The following is a 16,854-nucleotide window of genomic DNA, read 5'->3' as shown; positions in this document are numbered from 1 at the left end:
CCAGTGTGAATCAACTTGTGCAAGAACTGGAAATTAGTGTTGCCACTGCTACTATATGGCTACTTTGCTACCAATATCTGAACCAATTTGGGCACTTCTACGAAGGCTATCAGCTCTGAAGACCTATACAAAGGGCCAGAACAAACTCCCTTTCTAGACAGCGGAAATCATAGAATCACAGAATGATTGAGATTGGAAGGGACCACCAGAAGTCATCTAGTCTGACCTCCCTGCTCAAGCAAGGTCACCTAGGGCACATTACTCAGGACTGTGTACAGATGGGTCTTGAATATCTGCAGGGAAAGAGACTCCACAGCCTCTCTGGGCAATCTATTCCAATGCTCAGTCACCCTCACAGCAAAGAAGTTCTTCCTCATGTTCCAGAGGTGTGCAGGAACTCAAACTTAAATAACTGAAGTAAAATTTTGGTTAAGGGAGACATGATTTCATCCCTAGGATTATTTTTCTTTATTATTTTAATAAAAAATATTTATGAAGCCATTTAACTGGGGGAAATTAGGGATTTCATTATTCAGTTATTCATGCAGAATAACTGACTGTATTTGATACTGAACCATAGAATCATAGAATAGTTAGGGTTGGAAAGGACCTTAAGATTATCTAGTTTCAACCCTTCTGCCATGGGCAGGGACAGGTTGCACTAAACCATGTTGCCCAAGGCTCTGTCCAACCTGGTCTTGAACACCGCCAGGGATGGAGCATTCAGAACTTCCTTGGGCAACCCATTCCAGTGCCTCACCACCCTCACAGTAAATACTGTTATTGTTATCTTTTTGGTAGGCCTTTTTGCAACGCCCCATGTCTTACGTTTTGGAAAGTGTTTGATCTATTACAGATTTCTAGAAGCTGACAAAAGTACTTACTTTTCTAAAACCTTTTTCTTCTTGGAAGGTGTGAACATCTCCAGTTGCAGACATAACTGGTTTATAAAAATGACAGCAAGAAAAAAGTAGGAATCCCATATCTACAACAAGCATATGGCATTTGGTTATTTCATTTTCTCAGTACCACCATTTTATGACTACTCAAGATGCAAATTTTCAAATCACATCACTTGTTTAAGTCTCAACTAATGAGTTACTCAAACTGGTTTTGACTAAATTTCTTGGCATTGAAATATACTTTTCACCAACCCCACAACGTTTAGCAGAAATACATCTGTTTTAAATATTCTACATCTCTTAAATGTAATGGTTTCAGAGTTCCAGATAATTTTTTTCATCCCTCCAAATCAGAAAACTCTGAAACCATTGAAACATTTCTGGCATATTTAAATACAGGAGTATAAAAAGTTATGCCTTTAAGTCCAAAACAACAACAAAAAAATTGACACCTCAAAAGTTATTGCATAACAGAATTGTCATTCTCCAGCCTGTCCTACTTTATAACACTCTTTGCAAGTCTCACTTGCTGCAGGCTTCACTGGACAAAACTGAAGCCAGGTTTTGTTAACATATTGCAAATATACAGATGTTTTGTGCACCTGCTTCATGAATCAAATGTTGAATCTTCTACTTAGAAGATTTAAGAGAAATTTAAAGATGATTTCGCAGTAATTATTTTAACTCAATTATAGATGCTCCATTGCAGGAGGGAGAAAGAAGCGTATGGGAAGCCCAATTCCAGACACTGCAGTTCTATGGGGTAGCAGTAACTTTGCTAAGCAAGTTTAAGGACATAGATGCCTTGTCTACAAGCAATTCTTGGATCAGTTTTCACCCCTGAACTTGTGGAACTTCATAAAGGATAGGCTTCCTCATGTCCAGTTATGACAAGTAGATAAACCTGCATTCCTGCCAATCTCTCCAACAGGAGTCTGGATTTTCAAAGAAGCATCCACAGCTCTGCTGGAAGCCAACAGGAGCTCACTGTCTTCTCTAGGAAGGAAGCTCTGCACTTTTTATGATGAAGCAATTGGAGTAATCTCTTTTGGTTGGGCAGAATATTCATTCAGGTTTCCATGGGAATGGGTCTTTTCAGATGCATTCCTAGGTCTTCTCATCTGAATCCTAGAAGCATCATTCTTTATTTCACAGTTTATCATAGGTGCCATATCTCGCTATATGAGGTACTCTCTAACATCTTTAATTACATTCACCATGCATGTCATAATGTTCTAATTTTAATTATGCAGCATGTTAATTGGTCTTGAGAGAAACTACAGAAATGCAAATCTGTATTTTTGATAAATTTGCATTGATTAAAAATGGAATAATTTTCCTTTCTGCGATAACTCCGTAATAACAAATAAGAAAATTAGCTTCTACAATCCAAAAAATGGCTATGCAAAAATCCTGAATAAGTAGTCTAACATAGAAGCTGAAATAACAAAATGAAAAAAAAAAAAGAAATTGGAAAAAAAAAAAACCCAAACCCCACAGCACACCTGACTTTTAAGACAGTTCTGTATTTAAGAAAAAAATTAATCTCTGACCATTTGAAATTGCTGATTTAGGACATGTTCTAGCTGTTTAGGTGCTGGAGATAAGTTTAGTAACAAGCCACAAGGATGATGTAGCAGCTATTGCATCTATCTTATGTTAGACACATTTACTCTACCTTGTAATCAAAGTTTTCATTTAAGAAGTTTTTACGAAGAGCATCCGAAAGGTACAATATTGTAGTAATGATCACACTGGGAAGAAAAGAATGAAAAAGACAAGAGGTTTCATTAAGTGAAAATTCATGTTTAATACGCAGAGCCGGACAATTTTCCAATGCAGAAATAGATGTAGCATGCAGGGTGGCATTAAATACTACATTTTAAACACATACAAATATCTGACTTCTAACTGCACCTATTGACAGAAAACATGCAGATTAAGGAAAAAAACCCCAAACGCGTGTGATGCAAGAACGTGTGCTGAAAACAGATGTTTTGTATAGAATATAACTGATCAGAAAGAAAAATCATAAATTTTGTGTTGCAAATACTGCTGATACGAGATTTAAAACACACTTTGTCCTACTAGTACTGGTATATATAGTTGGGCAATTTGCTTTCAGCTTTCTTGGTACTGAAAGTATGTGCATATAGATTATAAATATAAAGTATCTAATAATTACCAATATACAATATTGACAGCCCTATGGACAAACAGCCTTTTTAATGACAACAGATAAATGTAAAACTGCATGATGTCTGCAAGAAAGATCTGCTTCTAAAGATCTCTATTCTGTATGCTGCAAATGGTCATGCCTTGCCCTACATTGACACCTGCCTGAATTATATTCATCTATCTTAGATAAATATATACGACCCCAAACCTTTCACAGTGGTGGTCACCAGAGGTCATTCACAGCCTTGTTCATTGTAGCAACCAAGTTTGGTAATCTACTGAAACAGAACATCCTTAAAGATTTTTTAAATACAACTCATGTCAGTGATTCAACCCTCAAGCTAACCTCTGCTTAGTGCACTCGTGACTATCACTAGATTTAGTTAAACCAAAAATTCTCTTTGAAAGCTTACAGGGGAGAAAACCAGACAAATATAGCATGATCTTTTTGCTGTTACACTCATGTATTTTACAACAATCAATCAAGTGTATAAAGACCTTCTGAGGAAAAGCTTATATCTATACATTTCATTTCATTACCATCTATCTACTATTAATACATCTAGTATTTCTTTGAGCATGGTTCTTGACCTGTATGCTGTTACAATGCTAAATTTGTTAACCCCTCCATACTTTGAATTTCTTTTTTTTACCGTTTTTCATTCAAGATGAAATGTTTTAGATTTAATAACTGCCATATATGTATTTTAAAGGTATATAATATGTTTCATCTTCACAACACTGAAGAATTATATGTTAACCAACCCACCTAGGAGATAAACTGTATTATTCTTCTGGCATGTTCGACAGATTTCAAGTTTATAAATACAAAATGGCTTTGTATCATTTAGCTCATTACTAGTCCAAATGTTTGCTTCCATTTCTTTACTTTTAAAATGACTGTCCCTGCCAAACTTTACCTTCTGGTTTGATGTGTCTGAACACCTGTAACAGCCAAGTCTGAGACTGTTTTTAGAACACTGCCTGAGTCTCAAGTGTCCTTCATTCCCAGTTCCATTGCTCAAATGTAATTTTCATTCATATTATTTTCACAATAATTACATTGTAGCTTTCCTGTCCAAGCAGTGTTCCATGTTTAGCACTCATCTGTATGGTTTACCCCACTTTTCCACCAACAGGGAGTTACAGTGTATGTACAGCACTCCCTGTTGCAGCAAGGAAGACAAAGTAAAACGTTAACAAACTGTAATATAAGCAAAGCTAAGAATCAAGACATGGATAAGAAGAGAGTCCTGTCATTCTTGTTATTGTGCATGACTTAATTTACAGCCCATATGTTTCGCAAAATGGAAATAGTTTTCATATTTCAGGAAGATGTTCTGATAGAAAAGGTCAGATGGTCAGAACTCTTGCTACGTAAAATTTCAACCTAAGTCCAAAGTAACAAACCCCTGAAAATTTGTATGCAAGACAAAATTCCATAAGAACTACAACCATACTGCCACGTTTACATTACACAGTTCTATTTATGTCTGAGACAATTCCTTTCTTGCCACATTCCTTCCATGGCAGGTGAAAATGAAAAGAAATATCTGTGTCAGTTCTTATAGGAAGGTGATTAGAGCAGAAAACTTAAAATGCAATTTTTTGTATATTTTTTCCAGAATTTTCTTGGGATAACAGAATAATTGCAATGCAGGTATTTCTTGCTATAGGCAACATAGCTCAGGTTTGATTTATTTGGTAAGCCAAAGATATTATATGGATTAGTTGGTAAAATATGGGTCTGTAGTGAGAGTGTCTGTTGTAGATAAAAAACCTCAAAACATCAGACTGAAGATAGAAAGATGAAACCATTGGTTTTGACCCACAATCTATTATTGTGAACCTATGACATACTAAAATCAGGTGTGACAGAAAACATGGCGAAGATTAGGGGTTCTCTTTCCGCTTTTCCTACATGCAATGCAGATTCTATTAAAAAAAAAAAAAGTAAAAATACATGAAGCAGAGATAGCAGCCAGAGGACAGAGGAACAGCTGCCTGATCTGGTACAATACTCACATTCCAAGTTGCTTCCCAGCCAACAATTTCAAAACAACAACAACGACGACAACATTTATTTGAATTCCATTTGCTTATCAAACCAGAAAACACTAAGTTTGTGATAAGACTTGCTTTAGTTGCTCTTACCACCTGCCACAAATTTTTTTAGAACCACTGACTGTATTACAGGAGAAAATCCTCTGCTTTTAGCTGTTATGTGGGCTTGTACATAGAATGCTAACCCAAGGCCCTTGTTTCCAGAGTGGCTTTTCCGTCAGATTTTCACAGCAGTTTTCTGCCATAATCTGTTTGAACAATCCAAAGCAGCTCCCAAACTCCACAACAGCAGCTCCACAACTGGCCTGCTGCCTGGACTGTGCTCTGGCAACGTGGCTTTTGTCTGGGCAGCCAATGGTAGAACATGAAAGCCTTATTTTTCCATTCTGATATGGGATGAATATATAACATTCTTATTTCATCCTTTGCAGAGTGAAATCTTCCTGAGCACAAAGATGTTTGAATAGAAAAAGAGCTCCTTTAATATTCATAAATGAAATGAACTTAAGAGCCACGTATATGTATATATATTATTATATGCATATAAACTTATTCATACATGCATACGTATGTATATATATGCTTTTTGACAGAGTGCAGGTCAGGTTCAGTTGTTAGCAACATTTTGTATTACATAAAAGCAAGAATGTTAGCAACACTGTGTATTACATAAAAGCAAGAATTTTTGTTCATTGTAGGAGTCTCAGACTCCCACACCATGGGAGCTAACAGGATTCTTCAAAGCAGCCATAATGATGAAATTAATGCTAATTTGATGTCTTCCTTTACTGCGTATTCTGTTTGAGTAACTTTTTAAGAAATAATAATAATGTCTTTCGGTCATCAGATAACCAAAAGGATGCTCTGCTGAAAGGCCCTATATCCAGCTCTCAGTAGACACATTTGGAATTTTAGTATAAACAACACGCGATAGCAAATCTTACTTTACAGACCAATTATTTTACTATAAATATATTCATACACCCATACACTCATTTTTGTATGCTTATAAAATTCAAATTGAGAACTGGATGACCTAGCATTTCTAGCATTCAACAAAATGCAGTTCTGATATACTTAGTTAATCACACAGCGTTCTTAAAAATTAAAGCTTCTTGCATACTGAAACCAGTGGAAAATTAGTTCACTGTTCAATAGTACATAGCTATAGTCTGTTATAAATATCAAACCTTTGCCCAACAAGTAATAGAAACTTACTTAGCTCTCCAACAGCCGCCTCAATTGTTAATGAAACATGACATACCTGGAGTTCAGGTGTCTGCTAAATGCTCTCAAAAGACAGCAGTCAATTAAAGCATTAAATAAGTGATTCTTTTCCTAACCTTGGGGCAACTTAAGTAAGTGACCACTACATAGTGACTTCCTGTTGAGAGAGACATTATGAAGGTGATATCCAGAAGCTTCAATTTTAGTCTGGCATATTTTATTACAGAATTTTGGATTCCTCTCTGGCACAAGGCAACAGATTCAGACATCTTTCTATATTATGTGGTGCTCATTTGAAGTTACAAATAGAAACATTGCTTAGGGGGCCAGCAAGCCAGCTTACTACCTACTTGATGTAGAAAGTAAGTCATCCTTATAATGAAAGAAATTAAATTAAAATTATATTTTCCATAGTATACATAAAAAGATATTTTTGTCACTCAGTAGTAACATCCATGTTAGAAATATTAGATAACCATAAATAATTATTTTACTTTGCTTATTAGCTCACTACAGCTATTACAAGATTATGCAGTTTTAAACAGAGTGAATTTCTGTCTCATTACTCGACTGCTAGAAGCTAATAAACATTAAGGAATTTTTCTGCATGTTCTTCTCCTTCCACCACAGAACACAATTCAAAAAAGATCTATTTCTCTGCTTTAGTGCTAAGTCTGCCTTTTAAAATGTTACTATATGTCTCAAACTGTGGAAGTCACTTGGTAGTTTTATAATGCTGGCCATAAGTTTCATTTGGGCACCTGACATTCAGAATTACAGATCACACATGCATCATCGTGAAGTATGCTAATTTCTGGATAGTTACAGATTTGTCTTCTTGACCTTATACTATCTTCTGCGTTTTTTTTTATCCCAGACAGCATCCAAATATCAGATGCTACACAGTTACTGAAAACATTGCAACAAGAAAGAAAAAAATCCAGAAGCCAGGGGGCAGCAATATTTCTATATATAAATATTGCATTTTGAAAGAATTATGGCATTTTAAGACCTAAAAATCTTTAAGGTAATTGAAGTTCTGCATATATAAATAAGAGGAAAAAAATTTTTTTTTTTCTTTTTCCCCCCTCAGGAAAATCGTATTACCTGACTATATCCTTGCTAGGGACTCACTTCTTCCCCAGGCTAAATCTCTCTTCCTGTAAATACCAGACAGTTTGAATTTTTATATCACTCTAGGGACAGGGGAGAGAAAAGACAGTGCTGCTGGTGATGTGACTGCAGTGATGGGTGAAGCTCCCAAGACACACACTTGCTGTCAGATAAGTTACTGTTTCTTGGGCTGAAGCCCAGACACGCAAGAAGGCGGCCATCTGACATAGGAAACATGACAGTCATTCCTGGGAAGCACAAGCTAGGAAAGATCATAGAATACCAGGTTGGAAGGGACCTCAAGGATCATCTGGTCCAACCTTTCTTGGCAATGCAAGACCTCCACTAGATGTCCCAGCACCCTGTCCAGCCGAATCTTAAAAAGTGTCCCGTCTGTTAATGCATTACTTGATTATACTCTTAAAAAGATGGGCTAGACTTTCTAGTTTTTCCTTTTAGACATGAATGGAGCAAGCTGTTGAAGAAGTTTTGCCTTCAACCCTGAAGAGTCCCAGGTCATTGGAAATGCTCTGGCTCATCAAGTGAAGCTCAGGAAGAATGGCTCACAGCCACTTCTGACTGTGGTGCAGGCAGTGCCCTAATTTCTCATCCTGCCTCTAGGCTCTTCTCTTTGCAGTTGAAGATTTTGGGTTTTGGCAATTCTAGCAAACCTACTACTATGTGGCTCTGTGCTTTTGAGCACCCTGAGGAAGCTGAAGAAGGCAGTCACTGCAATGGCAGTAGGGGTCACAAGTTAAAGGAAGGAGCTCCTCTTCAGAAACAGCTCTGGAAAAACTAGTCCTCTGCAGCCAAGGAGAGAAGGGGATTTTTCTTCCTGCTGGCTCATGAAGGCACAGAAAGTAAGCCATAGTATATAACATAAGAATGATGAGTTTTCAGTTCACTCCGTGCTTTAAGGTACACCTGGCCAAGACCCTGTTTCACAGCAAACCAGCATTTCCTCCACAAGGGAATGAGTGCCTAGTAAAGCAATTATTGAATGCTGAATTGGTAACAATGTATTTATATCCCATTTGCTGGCAGTAGTGCTTATGCCATTGTGTGTTATCGGGTTCAGTTAGCTGATCTGATTAGCCAGTTGCCATGGCCAATTTCCACTAGCAGTTATCGTCAACTTCTGCCTATCTTCTTTGCCTGACAGAACTGGACATAGAGTCACCTCCTAGATGGTCAGAAACATCATGACATGGATTAATAAAAGGAGATGTGTGAAGATAACTAAAATACTGCTGCAAGTAAATATCCTTTTGCAGAACTCGGTATCATAATCTTGAACACAACCAGCCTGAAAAACACATGCCAAGGTTGTTCCTAAATCTTAATTTTGTACATGTCAGCTGTTGCGAGGCCATCTGCTAAGCCAGCTGTTTCTAGAATATACAACAATTTCTCAGATTATATATTTAGTCTAAAGTTCCGATGTTTTTGTCCTCCTTCCTGTGTTTCTCAATTTATTTCTTCAGCATGATTACCAGATGCAGGTTGGCATCAGCCGTATCTCTTTAAAATCATACACAGAAACAAAAGATCATATGAAGATCATACACATTTTTTGATTATTACCAATAATTTTTTTTTGCTGGAATTCAAACTTAGCAAGATTAGCAACACTGAGGTATTAAAAATGATGAAAAAAAAGACAAAGTTTGAACAAATATTATGATGCTTCCAAATCCACATAACAAATACATATCATGAACACAATTTTGCGAAATCTAATTGTAACAATAATATTTTTACTAGTATTCTGTATAGCACCATGAATTTAAATTCCTTGGAGTCAGCAGGCACAACACAGAACAAAAAACAATTTCCTTCAGGCACTGCAATATGTACCATGAAAGTTTACGTCAATCCTAAATTCTGGATTCCTAGGTCTGCCCAACACAATCCCCCCTCCTCTGCTGACACTGGTGTTTGTATAATTCTATTGACTGTTCAGCTGGCTTATCTGATGTAAAGCTAAGCCTACAAAAAAGGAGAGCTGGTGACATAGGTGAAATAAAATTCAGTAATTTCAGACCCATTGTAATGACGTCTTGGAAATGCTGGGAAACTGTTTCTCTAAAAATAAGGCCTGAGCAGAGAAGGGACAGTTGAGACGCAGGTTACGTCTCAAAGTATCACCAGGCAGTGCTCAGAGCCCTGCGTTACTGTTGCTTGTGCAGTACCTCACTTCCTGATTTGTGATTTTTAATTTGTGATTATTCTGACAAGTACTAAATTGACAAACACACAACACTGTTAATGATATCACAGCAGATAATTTCTTCTTGGGAGCAAACAGATCTTTACCAACTCAGCATTTCAACAAACAGATTTGAAATGAAGTTCTGTTGAGACTCGTCATTTGCTACTTGGAAAACAAAGCTGTTGATGCTTAGCATCTTCATTCTGTAAAAGTGTTTCTGAGTTTCCAGTTATATGTGCTTAATGAAACTCAGAATAGAAAGGTGTACAGATTATATTATGAATTTGCCATGTAACATAAGTCCAGAGATGTTAAATCTTAAAATCAAAAATGAAAAACTGCAGCCACCATTAAAAAAGATATTTTAATTTTTTATTACATACATCACATAATTTTATTTATACCATGATATTTGCATACTACCCGTATTTTTTATTAACATTAAAAAAAAGCCTTACTTGTTTGCAACCAAACGCATCACTGTCCAGTCTTTTGGAAACATCTCTGGTCGTATTAGTATTCGAAATACAGTGAAAATCTGCAGCAGGAAATCCTTTGGAAGGAAAAGAAGAAGTCATATGTCTTTGCTGCTTTAAAAAGAGCAGTGAGCTTTAAAAATATTTTAATCAGAGACAAAAATTCATTATAGAAATAGAAGAATTGCATTTATTTTCAACATAGATAAACTTCTGAGTATTTTTTCTTTTTTTTTTTGATTCTACAAGAAAGATTCAAATAGTGATTTAATTATTTTTTATTAAAAGGAGGAAAATAATTTAATTTGCCATTTGATTGACAGCAACACATAAGAGAAATGTCAAAGATGCATTTGGTTTCCACCCATACACTTCCACAAATGTGATCCCGAGAACAATTTGCAAATCAAAAAAGCACTTTGCAAACACTACAGGGTTTGAGTATCTCCTTAATCATGCCAGGTTTTCATCACTTTCAAAATTTATTCTGGAAGTGACATTATTTGCTGGGAAAGACAGGGAGCGTAAGGACAATTTTATCATTGGGTTTGCAAAGCCCAAAGAATTCAATAGTGATGCCCAGGCCCCTGAACTGTTATTGCAGCTGGCTGGCTGTATACAGGTCACTTAACCATTCTGCCTTGTTTGCTGAATCTATAAAAATAGTTAACACATGTGAGGTACTTTGAATGTAGAAATCACTGCTTAAGAGCTTTTAGCATTATCATCTCCTATGTCATTCAACTCACTAATAAACAACTAAACTATTCCTCTCTGTGCACAATTTTTCAGATTTTCTTTTCACAAAAAAAATTAACAAGGATAATACTTCTAATGGCCCATCCTGATTGCATATAGCACTGCCAACATTTTTTTTAGTAAGCAGAACGGAGCTTTTGCAATCATGAAGAGCATGAGGCAAGTGATATAACATGCCTAGCAGAATCAGTGCAGTACCTGACCTTGAAATGCTTTGTATTGATTCTGCCCACACCACTTGTAGAGAGTTAGCCTGAAACACTGGTGTGATGAAGCTATAAACAAAGGACACCAAATAATTTTGAACACCAAAATATATTCTCAAGTGCATTTATCAATGTGCAGATGACGGGCATTGCAGAACAGATGTCTTTCATTAGAGAATCACTGTAAAGGGAGACAAATGCAGGCGCTGGGAAAGGCAGCTGAGATCCCTGCACCCACCCACCAGAGAAGATTACATAAAAGAGACAACCTGTTTTCTGAGCAAGATGCCAAAAATTATCTGTATTAAAGACTATAAATGATACTCATTGCAGATAACACAGTCTTTGAATGCAGATGATCAGCTTTACAGATAAACAAGTAGCTCTACAAGCAACACATTTATTCTGGACTGCTTTCCTATAGCTTTGCACCTTGTACTTCAATTTTAACACTTCTGCCTTCTCCTTTTTTTCTTTAGGGGTTACCTCCCTTCCCTGTGCTGTAATCCCTGCAGCTCTGTGCCATAATCCCAGCAATATGGCAATGCCTTGAATGCTGCTGCAGATCGCCTCACAATAATGTCTCAAATTCTCCCATATCCCATTTTTATCCTGCCTGTTGTCCAGACACAATACATGTTGCTGCAGTTAGGGAACTAGCTGATTGGCTGCTGAACTGAAGAGCCCAAATTGCTGCTGTTGGGAACCCAGGCAATGCTCTGAGGACTTAAAAGCGAAGGGCTGCCTGAGGTTTAAACTTAGTGCCTTTGAGACCCAGGAGCCACTGCCAAAGCCTGCTGAAATTCAGGAACCCAGCCTGCTGAAATCTGAAGCATTCAGCTGCTTCAAAAGTCAGTAAGAAAACAATGGCAGAGAGGAAAACCATATATACTTAATTTCTTTAGGTAACTTGGCTAAAACCAGAATACCACACAAACTTTAAACCAAAGCAAATGCAGGCACTGAATCATTTTGAATCATTAACACCAGGCTAATTATTTCTAATTTTAACAGAAAAAAAAATAGAAAATTGTGTCATTAGTTTAGTAACAACCAATATTAGATGCAAAAAGTGGATTTGAAAGCCCAAGTAAGACTGCAGATCTCTGTTACAGTACATGTGAAAAACAAAATGCAGTATAATTCAAAGCTGAAATATAACTGAAACAGGTAACTCATATAAAACTTTGGAAAAGCCAGTCAATTTTAAGATTTTCAAATACAACTGTTAAGCTTCTATTAACAGAATTAATCTGTAGCTAACTCTTATTTTTTATGATTCAGTTTAGATTTGATGATGCATTTCCCTAAGAATCTATTAGAAGCATTAAAATAACCGAAGGGTAGAATGCCAGTTGACTAGTCTGATACTTTGCCATTAATGTACTGGTTAGTATCCTTCATGTGTCAGCACTGCTCATTAATATTCAGCATCAGTGTTCCCTCTCAAGGGACCTACCTCATGCAGCAATTCCATAAAATGTTTTGGTTATCATTCTAGTGCCTGGCATTTTGCATGATGCAATTGCTCATTTTTGTTTCATGATCCAAACATCATAAGACATTACCATGAAGCACCATTCATGGAAGATCAATTTTGTAACTGTATTTTGAACTGTTTCTTTTGCACTAACCTCTGTGCCTGGCAAAATCTTGGAACAGTTTCTCCTGGAAAACATGCTAAGGCACATGAAAAACAACGAGGTGGTTGGTGACAGCCAACATGGCTTCACTAAGGGGAAATCCTGCCTGACCAATTTGGTGGTCTTCTACGATGGAGCCACGGAACTGATGGACAGGGGCAGAGCAGTTGACGTCATCTACCTGGACTTGTGCAAAGCATTCGACACTGTCCCGCACGACATCCTTGTCTCTAAATTGGAGAGACATCAATTTGATAGATGGACCACTCAGTGGATAAAGAACTGGCTCCATGGCTGCACGCAAAGAGTTGTGGTAAATGGCTCGATGTCCAGTTGGAAATCTGTAACGAGTGGTGTCCCTCAGGGATCGGTGTTGGGACCGGTCTTGTTGAACATCTTCGTCGGCGACATGGACAGTGGGATTGAGTGCACCCTCAGCAAGTTTGCTGACGACACCAAGCTGTGTGGTTTGGTTGATAAGCTGGAGGGAAGGGATGCCATCCAGAGGGACCTTGACACGCTTGTGAGGTGGGCCGATGCCAACCTTATGAAGTTTAACCAAGCCAAGTGTAAGGTCCTACACTTGGGTCGGGGCAATCCCAGGCACAGCTACAGGCTGGGCGGAGAAGAGATTCACAGCAGCCCTGCAGAGAAGGACTTGGGGGTGTTGGTTGAGGAGAAGCTTAACATGAGCCGGCAGTGTGCGCTTGCAGCCCAGAAAGCCAACCGTATCCTGGGTTGCATCAAAAGAAGCGTGACCAGCAGGTCGACGGAGGTGATCCTGCCCCTCTACTCTGCTCTTGCGAGACCTCACATGGAGTACTGCGTACGGTTCTGGTGTCCTCAACATAAAAAGGACATGGAGCTGTTGGAGAGAGTCCAGAGGAGGGCCACGAGGGCTGGAGCACCTCCCGTACGAAGACAGGCTGAGAGAGTTGGGGCTGTTCAGCCTGGAGAAGAGAAGGCTGTGTGGAGACCTCATAGCAGCCTTCCAGTATCTGAAGGGGGCCTATAAGGATGCTGGGGAGGGACTCTTCCTTAGCGACTGTAGTGGTAGGACAAGGGATAATGGCTTCAAACTTAAACAGGGGAAGTTTAGATTAGATATAAGGAAGAAGTTCTTTACAGTGAGGGTGGAGAAGCACTGGAATGGGTTGCCCAGGGAGGTTGTGGATGCTCCATCCCTGGTGGTGTTCAAGGCCAGGTTGGACAGAGCCTTGGACCACATGGTTTAGTGCAAGGTGTCCCTGCCCATGGCAGGGGGGTTGGAACTAGATGATCTTAAGGTCCTTTCCAACCCTTACTATTCTATGATTCTATGATTCTATTGTCTTTCATAGTCATATCTGCTCTGCTGAACACATCGTAATGATTTAGTAACAGATTTTAACATTTAAAAAACATTTTTGCCGGCAGTATATGTGAACTAACATTTGGTTGGCTGAGCACAGATATAATTAATGTCTCATATGCCTTCTATCTTAGGAGACAGCAAGGGAATAATTTTGTCCTTTTATGTAGTCTAAATACCATCTCTTAATATTCCTACCTAGTGTACATAGACTCTAGTATTATCTTACACCACTTAATATCACAATATCACAGTTCAGCTTCCTTTAGCAGCAATATTTGCTTGATGAAATTATCAAACTGTGATTAAGAGAGAAAATTGGCCTTCTGAAAGACCGAAAACTATTCATTTAACCAAAAACTGCCTTGAAATTTCCTTCACATTTCCCTGTATGCAAATAAAATCCTCTGTAAAGCAGGTCAGACTTCTCACTGGATCTCTAAAGGTGCATCTATTAATCATTTTAGTTTGGGTCAACAGTCCACTTTGAAGCTCATTGATTGATTATCCATTGCTTTGGTTCGCACTGCAGACTTACTAAGCAAGTAGTGGTATCAAGTCTTTCTAGAGCATCCTAGAGCTTTTTTGCAGAGTGCCAAGGTGCCCATAAGGAAGAGGATGGTTTGTCAGTGGGCTTTCTCTGACCAGACAACTCATCCACCCTGTGGCCAACTCCTTTTCCAGATCTTCTTTCTTTCACTGCTTTGTCAATACACATCAGAAGTCACACAAATATTTGTTTCAGAGATATCCCTCTGCCCCAGCACTCATCCTTTCTGAAGTCCCATGTATGAGCAGATGTCCCTGCATAGCAGGGGAAGGATGGTGGCCAGAATTGAGCTTGTCCACCAGAGACATTCCCCATGCCTTACAGACCTTGCACAGCCTGTGTCCAAGGAGTCACTAGAGAACAGTGGAGTAAATAGCACTTCATGGTAGAGTTTGGCACCCACCAGGCTCCTTTAGCCGGATGAGAGGGATCAGAGACCTAGTAAAGTTTATGTCTATACCTATGAAATATTATCTTTTCCTTCATAGATCTCTCCTGTATATCTATTCCTCCACATCATGTAGGGTACACTGCCAATGGATAAAAACTAGGCCTTCTGGCAGGTACTTATCTGTTTGTTTTTTCTTTTAATCTGTTACTTAAAACCCCGACACATATCAACAAAAAACACCTTGCTATGCTCAAAGCTACACTGTGCTAACACATACTGTTTTTCTCAGTCACATTCCCCCTTCTATTTATAACTTCCACCTTTATCTTTTGTCATAAATTACATCCAAGCTTTTTTGCGGTAGCAAATATCTGCCTACGAGGGCGCCTCTGTTCTATAAATTGCTGCAAAATATATTTACTAGATGATGATGGTATTTTGTGGTAAGCAAAAGGAACACATCTTTAAAATAATATTGAAAGATAAAAGGAAGCATTTAAAATTACTGCCTCATTAAATTCAATGTTTCAAAAAAGTGAGTGAAGTATTTATTGTCTCTGGTGCTACCACTCAACCATGAATTCCCTTCACGTCATTTCTTCATTTGCATGTTTTCAAATAAAAAATGCTTCTTCTATCTTCTGCTTTGTGTGGAAAAAACCTGACTCTCTTAAAGAAGTAGAAGTGACTGAAAAACAGTCACCATGTCAATTACTTAAACTAAATATATTTACAAAATAGAGAAAATATTTCCATAAACAACCACTTGTTTAAAGCATCACTCAGATGCATGTTGTATAAAAATGTGTACATGTCATTCCTTCAAAGTCTCCATTTCGTTATACTGTGATTAACAAGCTGGAAACAGCCTTTAATAATTTTGGTATAGACTTTTTTTTTTTTTTTTAATAAGAACTGCAAATATATTTGGATAGAATGAATGACAACCTCCATTCCCTTTTTACAAGTACTTGAATGAGTGAATTTTTGTTTGGAGAAGCGGTTTGGGGAGGGCTTTTAACAGTGTCAGAAATGCTGTGCAAACATGCATTCATGCAAGCACTTGACATAGTAATTTTGAGAATGAGTCCAGGAGAAATTAAAAATACCTTGTAATATCAGTGCCTAATTGTTCATACAGATGGTTAATCATAAACAGAGGTAGTCAAAGCAAAAAAACCACAGCAGACAGCAATTCAGAAGCGTGGATTACACTCTGATAAGTCCCTTGCAAAGCCTCTATCAGATTTGTAACTTGTACGTGGCTTAGAGAAGACCCAATCCATTTTGACATCACTGACCAGGGGGCAAAAAGAGGATTCAAAAATACAGCAAACTGATGGTAGTTACCACTGAAGCTTAAATCCCAAAAGTACATACTAGTAAAAAGATTAACTATGGCTACTAGCTCAGCCTCTAAAAGCCTCTGAGACAAAAAAAATTTTATCACAGGTACTTTTGACCTCATGAATCTTCATTTAGTCATAGTGATGTCACTTCCTAAGAGGCATATCTTAAAGCAGTATAAAATACCAAGGAAGTGCCACATTTGTCAAATAATCAGAAAAATAGAGAGGTAAGTTGCAAGATAGTTTAGATAGCCTAAGTCATACGCAATCATCTCATGATTAACAGCAGTGTCAGCCTCACACACTAGCTGTTATCCTTCCCTCTTGCTCTCAGTTACACACATTTCAGTGGTATTTGACATTTCCAATATATTATTTAAGACTCAGAAGAGAAGCAATACTGCATTAATGATGATCGACCTACTGCCACTGA

The 16,854-nt window shown here is 37.9% G+C and overlaps 1 protein-coding gene across 1 annotated transcript in view; it reads right to left on the bottom strand.

Annotated features, from left to right (window-relative positions):
* The window catches only part of DOCK4 (dedicator of cytokinesis 4), a 254,581-nt gene that overhangs the window by 46,649 nt on the left and 191,078 nt on the right, over positions 1 to 16,854 (bottom strand). The window contains 3 exon segments of the mRNA XM_030479015.1: positions 885 to 985; positions 2,581 to 2,656; positions 10,155 to 10,249. Of these exon segments, the coding sequence (XP_030334875.1) occupies positions 885 to 985; positions 2,581 to 2,656; positions 10,155 to 10,249 (272 nt within the window).

The sequence above is a fragment of the Strigops habroptila genome, chromosome 3 (assembly GCF_004027225.2).
Source record: "Strigops habroptila isolate Jane chromosome 3, bStrHab1.2.pri, whole genome shotgun sequence".
Taxonomy (NCBI): Eukaryota; Metazoa; Chordata; class Aves; order Psittaciformes; family Psittacidae; genus Strigops; species Strigops habroptila.
The sequence above is the reverse complement of the archived record's forward strand: the minus strand, read 5'-3'. Positions and strand labels throughout refer to the sequence as shown.